Genomic DNA, 10,148 nt, shown 5'->3' with positions numbered 1-10,148 from the left:
TCTTCATGAAGAAAATCATATCTCACTGGTGGGTGAGATACCCTAGTTGTTCTACGAGGAACAACTGTAGATGTTTCATCAACGGGTATAGGTTGACTAGATGGATCTATATCCATCTGATCTGTTGGTTGGTCAGAATTCTCCAATTCTAACTCTATTTACCTTTCTTTACCTCCTTCTTGAACAAACTGTTGTTCAAGAAATGTGGCATCTCTACTTATCACAACCTTTTGTGAAGTAGGCAAATAAAAATAATATCCAAAACTATCTTTTGGTAAATAGTAGGAGCCAACACATGCCCATATACCCATCTTGATCAACACCTACCTCCATATGTAACTAGTAGGAGCCAACACATGCCCATATACCCATACATAGTACAAGTATGAAAGCAGTATCAAACTCAAACTACCTATATACAAGATAACTGTGCTATCTCAGGTCTAAAGATTATATGCACTGATATGATTTATGACAAAACATTAACAAGAGTAAACTCCATGTGCTTGTCATAAGTGTCACTGGTTCGGCCTACTTATCATTTATAAGTGCCTATCATGTTTGTTATATGGCATGAGACTCAGGATTCCATCTTATTTATATCTCATATAAATAACTTGGGAACAAACATGAATACAATCTTTCTGGATGAGTCATGTCCTTATTATGAAGTATCCTCGATTGTGAACCTATTTATGATACTTTGTACTAGAAATATTGTCACTCATATTCTTAACAACTTAAGAATAATATTTCTAATAAAATATCAATAGACCTTTTCTATTACACATAAATATATTATGTAAACGAAAAAGTGGAAATGCCTTTTATTAATAAAAATATGTACAAGATACATACTAAATGATATGCTCTAGGGCATACTACTAACACCACCCCCTTTCATGTTGTTTAGTGTTTAATGGCTTGTTAGGGTTAAATTCCTACCATAAGATAATTTATCTCATGAACCTTTTTTAGAGATCAGTTTTTGTGCCTTACTTTTACCTATCCATTTGATCAGTTTGTAGCAACTGTTTGACCACACTTCCTTCATGGAAGTTGTTCCTCTATGTCTTATCTTTATTTTCCCTTTTCAATCATGTCAATTTGACTTTTAGAACTTAAGTTATGGTCGGATAACCATAACTGATTCATTTTCAGATTCTAATTCCTTAACTAGGCAGCTTTTGGACTTAGAATTTACCTAATTAATGGAACATGTTGCAGTCACTTTTAGGCATAGTGATCTTCATAGAAATTGTAGCCCTATGTCTTATGGTTACTTAGAATTTTTAATCACAATTTTTTAAGTTTTATGGAATTATTTATGGCCAATTTACTGACCTGGACTCATGTACCTTGTGCCAACAGAATTTCAGTTCAGGTCAGTGGCTGCAGGTTAACTTTTGAGGTTCTTACATTCATAATTTGAGGAAGGTTTCGAAAACAAAGTTTTAGCCCTATTCCTTAGGTTTCCGGAAAGGTATGGCTCATCCCAATTGGATTTTTCTAGTGGGAGGTATGACTAAAATACTGTTCTGGGGTCAAATGAGGTTTGGTCAGATTTCAGGTTTTGATGTATTGACTTGTTCTAACAAGTTCACCTAATTCTCTTGATTTCTGGATTTTAGTCAAAATACCAATTTTGTAGATCTGTGTCTTGTAGAAATTTTGCCACTGGTATCATCTCATTTAAATTTTTGTAGAGACCAAGTTATGGCCATTTTGCCAAAACTGGTCGGACAAATTTATGTCCAGCAGTTTCTGGGCAACCTAGTTATAGACAGTTTTGTGAACCAACTTGAGCCAGCAATTTGGTTAGGTTTAAGGCATTTATGGGTTCTGTGATCTTCATGAAAATTATAGCCCTATGTCTAATCTTTCCAATGGTATAAAATTCAGGTTATTTGGACCAATATAGAGGGAGTTATGACCAAATGAATACATACTGTTCATTTGGTCATTTTCTGGGTTTGTGCAGAGTCATCCGGATTGGGACAGTGTTTAAGTTAAGTTTTGGACAGAATTTGGACATTGTTTCTTCATGGAAAATGGAGTGTTTTGGGTCTGGTTTTACCTTCAATTGGCCTCATACTAATTGGAGAAACACAAAATCAGTAATGGCTCAAAACTCAAGCTGGACTTAATGAGTCCAAAACCTGCAGAAAAAGCACTCCCAAAATTTTCAATTCCTCCAACTTCTTTACTTCAATTGGCATACATAGCACTTCTATAAGCAATAATTTCATCTCAATTAGGTCAATCTCAACAATTACACAAAATTCCCAATTCATGTACACAAACCCTAATTTCAAATTTCAAACTCAATCAATTCAATCCATTTCACTTCTCATACATATACTCATACCAATCATCATCTTTAAACTCATTTACATCATTTGAACACATCAAAGCCCAACACATTTCTTGACTGCCGAAATTTGGTGACATCATGAGTTCAAGAATTTCTTGTTAATTTCTTAAAATTTCTACTTATCTCAAGTCATTTTCAAGGATTAAAAGAAGAATGAAGGAAGAAAAGCACTAATTTCTTGTGATCCAACTTGTAAACTTCCCAAAACTTCAACTTTTATTTTTCTTATGGGTACCTAGAGCTTCCTTATGGTGTGGGTTAAATTTTTAATGAAGAGGGTTAAGGGTTTTGGTGAGTAAATGAGGAGAGATTCAAGCTTAAAGCTTGATAAAAATGGTGGGAGAGAACAACAATGGTGGTCGGCTAAGGAGAGAGAGAAGAAGTGGAGAAGAAGACTTTGGGTTGGTAGGTTTTGTCTCTTATGTCTTTTATATATATATATATATATATATATATATATATTTGTTGTACTTTAATTTTTATAATGTCATAAGCCCTTTTTTTTTTTTCTTTTCTTATATATATATATATATATAAGAAAAGAAAAAAAAAAGGGCTTATGACATTATAAAAATTAAAGTACAACAAATATATATATATATATATATATATATATATATATATATATATATAAAAGACATAAGAGACAAAACCTACCAACCCAAAGTCTTCTTTATATATATATATATTTGTTGTACTTTAATTTTTATAATGTCATAAGCCCTTTTTTTTTTCTTTTCTTCTTCTTTCTCTTTTCATTTTCCTAATTCAATTCATAAAGTTTAATTTATATTAATTATTTTATTCTTTCAAAATTTTAATTTGACAATTAGGTCAATTCTAGGGTGAAATGATCAAAATGCCCTTCGTGGTGCTCGTTGGGTTATTATTATATTTTTTTGTACCAATTAATAAATTCTCTTAATTTTATTTTAGTTTCTCTAAATTTTTCCTATATTTTCTTAACATTTATTCCATCAATTTATGTTTCTTTACTATAGTTTAAGTGTTGTTCCAGACATTCTGACTGTCCGAACAGACATTAATCGTCGGAACAGTAGAATATACGGACTACCTATGGTAAAAGCGTTACAAAAGGACAATTGATGAAATTAACCCATTTATTGGTTTATTGTCCCAAACCTCAATGTTATAAATAGGGGTGTAAATGACTTAAGCCGCTTATAAGCTACTAAAGATTCGGCTCGATAAAAGCTCAATTCAGTTCTGCTCGTTTTCTAAACAAGCCGAGTTCGAGCTCAAATTTTAGGCTGATTTAATAAATGAGTTGAACTCGAATTTAGCAGTATTTGACTCAAACTTAAGCTCAGCTCATTAATAGGCTCGTGATCTAGCTCGTTGAACAAACCAACGAGTTAGCTCGTGAAGAGGCTTGCAAACTAGTTTGTTTAACAGACTCACAAGTTGGCTCGTTAAACAAGCTCATGAGCTAACTCGTTAATTAAGCGCGTGAATAAGATCGTGAACAAGCTCATTTTTAAGCTTATGAACTAACTCATTTACAAAATCATTTATAATACTAATTGTATTTTGTTTGTTTAGTAAATATACTTATTTTATTTATGATTGTTCTAAAGATAATATAGTATTTAAAATTATAATATAATTATTGAAAATGAGGAGAAGAATTTTACTGAATACAAAGAATTTACAAGTGTGGTTGGATAACTTATATATACAGTGAATCAATAACTAAAAAACTAAACCAGCTGTAAACTAACTTATTAATAAGCTAGCTGCTCCTAACTATTTTAGTAACAAACAACACACATGGCATAACCACCACCCCTCCCCTCCCCTCCGCGCAAGTTGGAGAGTAGATATCTATCATTCCCAGCTTGGAAATGATTTCTTGGAATGGAGCAGTAGGAAGTGCTTTTGTACAAATATAAGCTAGTTGAGTAGAAGAAGCAAGTGGTAGAAGCTTGATGAGACCTGAATGAATCTTTTCCCTTACGATATGACAGTTAAGTTCAATGTGTTTCAATGTGTTTGGTGCGCTCATGGAATGTAGCTATTTGAAAGGCAAACTTGTTGTCGCAAAACAACAAGGTTGGCCGTGAATGACAAATGTGCAAATCCTGCAACAAATATTTAAGCCACTGCAATTCACAAGTAGTAGAAGAAAGAGCTCTCTACTCTACTTTAGATGAAGACCTAGATACAGTAGGCTATTTCTTGGCACTCCAACAAATTAAAGAAGGGCCTAAAAAGATACAAAATCCAGCAATGGATTTTCTGGTACCAATGCATCCAGCCCAGTCAAAGTCACTAAAAGCCTTAAGCTGGAGATCAGAGGTTGCTGGAAAGAAAAGACCAGCACCGGGAGCAGGTTTTATATATCTAAGAACTCATGTGCCAGCTGAAGATGAGTTGAAGTTGGTTTGTCCATAAACTGACTTAGTTGCTGCACAATAGATGATATATCAGGTCTAGTGGATGTAAGGTACAGTAATCCGCCAACAAGCTTCCTATATGAAATTACATCTGAAAGAGGGTCACCCTGGTCCTTGCTGAGTTTAAGCTTACTGTCCATAGGTGTCTTAGTAGGTTTTGAGTCAAGAAAGCCAGCATCAGATTGAGAGAGATGCTTGCTATTGTTTTAGCCACCTACAACGCCCCCTAAAAAAAGGAAAAATTAGATTTCCTAGATCTTTAATCTTAAACTTCTAATCCAAGAATGACTTAACAGAATTAATTTCTGTTATATCAGTACCAACAAGGATTAAATCATCCACATAGACAAGGAATACAGTAAGTTGATCACCAATTTTCTAGACAAAGAGACTATGATCTAATTGAGATTGCAAATAGCCAAGAGAAACAAGAGCTTGTGAAAGCTTAGAATACCATTGCCTGCTAGCTTGCTTATGCCCATGTAATGATTTTTGCAAATGACACACTTGGTTGGACTTGGAAGAAGTGAAACCTGGAGGCAATTCCATATATACCTTCTCATGTAATTCACCATGAAGGAAGGCATTATTGACATCTAGCTGCTGTAAGTGCCAATTATTTGCAGCTGCAAGTGCCAGCAGTAGCTTGATAGCAGTAATTTTTGCCACTGGTGAGAAAGTGTCAAGGTAGTCAACTCCTTCGGTCTATGTGTATCCTTAGCTACCAAACGGGCCTTGTATCTTTCAATTGTCCCATCAGCCTTTCTTAAAATTCTAAAGACCCGTTTGCATCCTATTGCACTCTTGCCAGGAGGAAGATCACAACCCAAGTATGATTTTGTTCAAGGGCAAGTATCTCGGCATGCATAGCCTGTTTCCGGCACTCAAATTGGATTGCTTGATTATAAGTTTTAGGCTCAGTTGTGATAGAAATAGAGAGAGTAAAGTGTATATGTGATGTAGACAAATTAGAATAAGAAATAACAGAAGACAGAAGATAAAGTGAACCTGAGGAATGATGATTGATGTTAGCATGAATAAGGTTGCAATGATAATCCTGTAAGTAGGTTGGTGGTTTTTTTGATACGTTGAGAATGTCTAATAGGAGGAGAAGGAGCAGGTGTGTAAGAAGAGCATGGAGAAGTAGGCAAAACAACAGGAAGTGATGAAGAAGGAAAAATATCAGTATGAGGTTCAGAATAATCTTGAGGAACAAAAGGAATAAAATGAGCAGAAGGAGAAGCAAGAGGAAAAATACTTTCATGAAATGTAACATGTCTAGAAACAAATATATTTCGAGAATGAAGGTCTAGTAAAACGAATCCTTTAGTGCCTTGCTTGAAACCAAGAAAAACACATTTCTTAGCTTTAGGGTCAAATTTTGACCTATGAGCAGTATGTGTCGATGCAAAGCAAAGTGATCCAAAAACTTTAAGATTATTATATTGTGGGATATGACCATAAAGCAACTCATAAAAGAGCAGGAAGCCTATATATCAAATGAACTGCATGTGTTATACAATATGACCACTATTGCTTTGGTAAGTGGGATCGAAAAAGAAGAGATCTTGCTGCATTCAGTATATGCTGATGTTTGCATTCCACAAGGCCATTCTGTTGTGGAGTTTCAACACAGGAAGTTTGATGAATTGTACCTTCTGAAGCATAAAAAATAGGCATATCAAATTCAAGACCATTGGTACTTCTCAAGGTTTTAATTGTAGCAGAAAACTTAGTTTCTACCATAGCAAAGAAAGACTGCAAAACAACTTTTGTTTGAGACTTATTCTGTAAAAGGAAAAAACCCAAGTAAATCTGGTAAAGTCATCAACAACAGTGAGGAAATGTCTATGATTATGAATAGAGGGAATTGAAAAAGGACCCCAAAGATCAACATGAACAAGTTCAAACATTTTATTGGATTTTGAATCACTTAAGGAAATGGTAAATGTCTCAGTTTAGCATAGTGACAAATATCACAATTGCTATTCTTACGAAAACTAAAATCAGAAATGAAAGGTTGCAAAAGTTGTAATCTGGAAGTGGAGGGATGACCAAGTCTATAATGCCAAAAGTCAAAGTTGGCAGCAACGTGGACAGAATGATGAGAATTGCTGGGATTTGAGGAGAGAACAAGATTATTCAATACATATAAACCTTCATGTACGTTAGCTGTACCAATCATCTTGCATGTGGTCAAGTCCTGGATAAAACATGAATTATGACAAAAAAGAAACAACATGAGAGAGCAAAAGTTAATTTGCTGACAGAAAGAAGCTTAAAGGAAAATTCTGGAATACAGAGAACATCTTCCAAAATAAAGTTCTTAGAAAACTTGAAAATACCAGAAATGGAAGCAATAACCTTTGTACCATTTGGAAGAGAAACAGACAATGGAGGAATAGAATGATATGAGAAAAAATTATTCATGGAGCAAGTAATATGGTCAGTTGCACCAGTATCTATAATCCAACTAGAAGTCCTAACAGAACAAGATAAAAGAAAATGATTATGTGACTTGCCTGATTGAGGAGTGTAAGTGGAAATTAAATTGCTAACAGTGGGTGTGTTTGATGGAGATGAAAAAGTAGAGGGATTAGGAAGTGATGCAGAAACAATTTGAGTAGCCTGAAGCAAAGCTATGAGACTTTGACACTGCTCTTGAGTTAGAGAGATACTGGAGTTATTAGGATTCCCTTTGACAGAAACAATAGGATCAGATGATTGAGTCTCTTCTGAATTGGCACAATAATTTGCAGAAGCAGAATTGAACCTCTTATACCCAGGAGGATAACCATGCTTTTTATAGCATGTCAACTGTGTGCCTATATTTGCCGCAGAAAGTACAAAATCTGTGATCTTCAATTTTACCATCACCACCAAGTCTAGGAGCATAATACGGTTTAGATCTGGACTGATCAGCTTTAATAGCCCTATTGATAAATGCCTTAGATTCAACAGCATTAGCACCAGAAGGAAATAATTGCCTGTCTTGCTGGATTACCAAAGTAAAGGCTTTGTTAATTAAGGGAAATGGATCTTGCATCATAATTTGGGACTTAACTGTAGAATACTGATCATTTAGCCTCTTCAAAAATCTTATAACATGATAATGAGTCTGATATTCCTGCACCTTCAAATATCCATCACAAGAACAAGCATTCTCGCAAGAGCATGAGGGAATAGGTCTGAAATTCATCAACTTATCCCATAAAATTTTCAATTCTGTATGATAGTCAGTCACAGATCTCTCACCTTGTTTAAGGGCATAAATCTCTTCTTGCAGATCTGAGATACGTAAAATATCCTCTTGTGAAAATCTCCCCTTTAAATCCTTCCAGACATCTGCTGCTTTGTCAATCCAAAGAACACTTTGAGTGATGGATTGAGATAATGAGTGAATTATCCAAGATAGAAAAAAGGCATTACACCTTTCCCAGGCTGTGTATAGTGGATTAGTAACTGGTAGCATCTTTAAAGATCCATCTACAAACTTTAGTTTATTCTTAGAAACCAAAGCCATCTTCATAGCCTGAGACCAAGAATGGTAGTTAGGGCTTGTGAGCACTGGTGACACTAAAACTAGAGCTGGATTTTCATTAGGATGCATGAAATAAGGGCTCGAAGGATTCTGCATCGGATCAACATTCTGATTGGCCGCCATTGATGAGACTTTGAGCAAGATTTATGGTTTTCATAAGAAAAAGGGTTTCGAAACAGAGAAAAGAAAACTGTAACAGAATTTCGGGACCAAGAAAAAGAACGCTCTGATACCATATTGAAAATGAGAAGAAGAATTTTATTGAATAGATTGAATTTACAAGTGTGGCTGATTAGCTTATAGATATAGTGAATCAACAACTAAAAAGCAAAACCAACTGTAAACTAACTAGTTAATAAGCTACCTGCACCAAACTATTTTAGTAACAAACCATACACGTGGCATAACTATCTAACTGATATATAAAATATAATTATTTGTGATTTAAATTTAAAAAAAAAATTAATTTGTATATAAAAATAAAATTAAAATATTAAATATTTGCGTAATATACTATTATATATTAAATTATTATAAATTTATGATATAATTAAAATAAAAGTGTATTTATAAAATATAATTATTTATAATTTAAATATAATTTTTATGAAAAATAAAGTTAATTTTTATATATGAAATAAATTTATAATATTATATAATAAATCTATAAAATTTATATAAAACTATTTTATTCATATTAAATTATAAAATAAATCAAATTAAATTACTAAATAAATTAAAACTTAACGACATAATTTTAATTGTGGTCGTATGACTTAAAACATTTATTCATATCTCTTTACTCCTTTTTTTCTTGCCCATATCTAAATTAAGTTATTTGTACTTTAATTTTTTTTTATAAAAATTAAGTTAATTAATGCATAAAAATAAAATTAAAATATTAAATATGTGCTCTCAAATATAAAATAATATATTATTAAATATTACATTATTATTATATAAAATTATGATGTAATCAAAATAAAAAGATAATGAAAATAAAATTGCATTTATAAAATACATTTTTTAATATAAATTTATTTTTTTTTTTTATAAAAAATCAAGTTAATATTTATGTAAGAAATAAATTTAGAATATTATATTATATAAGAAATAAATTTAGAATATGAGACTACATAGTTTTAGCAGTAGTTATATGACTTAAAAATATAAATCCATCTCTCTTTCATTTTTTTTCCTCTTTATCTTTAAATTTTAAAATTTTAAAAGATTAATCTTGAAGTTTAATACTAATCTGTCAAACCATTATTATTACTTGCTCTCTTTCTCTCTATAGTCTACCTCCTATTTCTTTCTATTAAGACTAACTAATATATCCATCTATTATTGTTACTCTATACTATCCTCCCCCAGTCTGTCTCTATAAATATTCTCTCTCTAGCTTCTTCCATTACTCTCTCTCTCTCTCTCTCTCTCTCTCTCTCTCTCTCTCTCTCTCTCTCTCTATATATATATATATATAGAAAATTAAGTGTATTAGTGTGTTATATAATGTGCATTCTAATTTTCAATTACATAGTGCTTCAAAACTAATCAAATTATACCAGAATAAAATTATATAAGGTATTAAGTGTGTATAGAATATAGATATTATAAGTGATATTTTAAAAAGTAAACATGTAGCATGCACACATGCATACACATACATACATATACTTCTTTTGCATTTTTGTAATATAATTATAAAATTTAAATCAAATAAAACGATTTAATCATAGAGTGATATAAATATAATATAAGTGTATTAGCGTATTACATATATAATTAAAGGTTTTAATTGGCATTTAAGTTAATA

The 10,148-nt window shown here is 32.3% G+C and overlaps 1 protein-coding gene across 1 annotated transcript; it reads right to left on the bottom strand.

Moving 5' to 3' along the window:
- Nucleotides 1-4,209: 4,209 nt before the first annotated feature.
- On the bottom strand, nt 4,210-8,599 carry LOC110635684 (uncharacterized). The gene is made up of 2 exons (XM_021785116.2): nt 7,314-8,599; nt 4,210-6,994 (listed from the first exon to the last, which is right to left on the bottom strand). Exons 1-2 carry the CDS (start codon nt 7,753-7,755, stop codon nt 6,960-6,962), a joined length of 477 nt encoding a protein of 158 aa, XP_021640808.2. The 5' UTR covers nt 7,756-8,599; the 3' UTR covers nt 4,210-6,959.
- Between the last annotated feature and the right edge of the window lie 1,549 nt (nt 8,600-10,148).

Source organism: Hevea brasiliensis, chromosome 8 (genome assembly GCF_030052815.1).
Source record: "Hevea brasiliensis isolate MT/VB/25A 57/8 chromosome 8, ASM3005281v1, whole genome shotgun sequence".
Lineage (NCBI taxonomy): Eukaryota > Viridiplantae > Streptophyta > Magnoliopsida > Malpighiales > Euphorbiaceae > Hevea > Hevea brasiliensis.
This window is presented reverse-complemented; position numbering and strand designations above follow the sequence as displayed.

Excerpts from the sequence above, each read along its gene's own strand:
- LOC110635684 (XM_021785116.2), bottom strand. The coding sequence starts at position 7,755 with ATGCTGTTGAATCTAAGGCATTTATCAATAGGGCTATTAAAGCTGATC. Across the intron at positions 6,995-7,313 it reads CACTTACACTCCTCAATCAG|GACTTGACCACATGCAAGAT; the intron begins GCAAGTCACATA and ends TGTTTTATCCAG.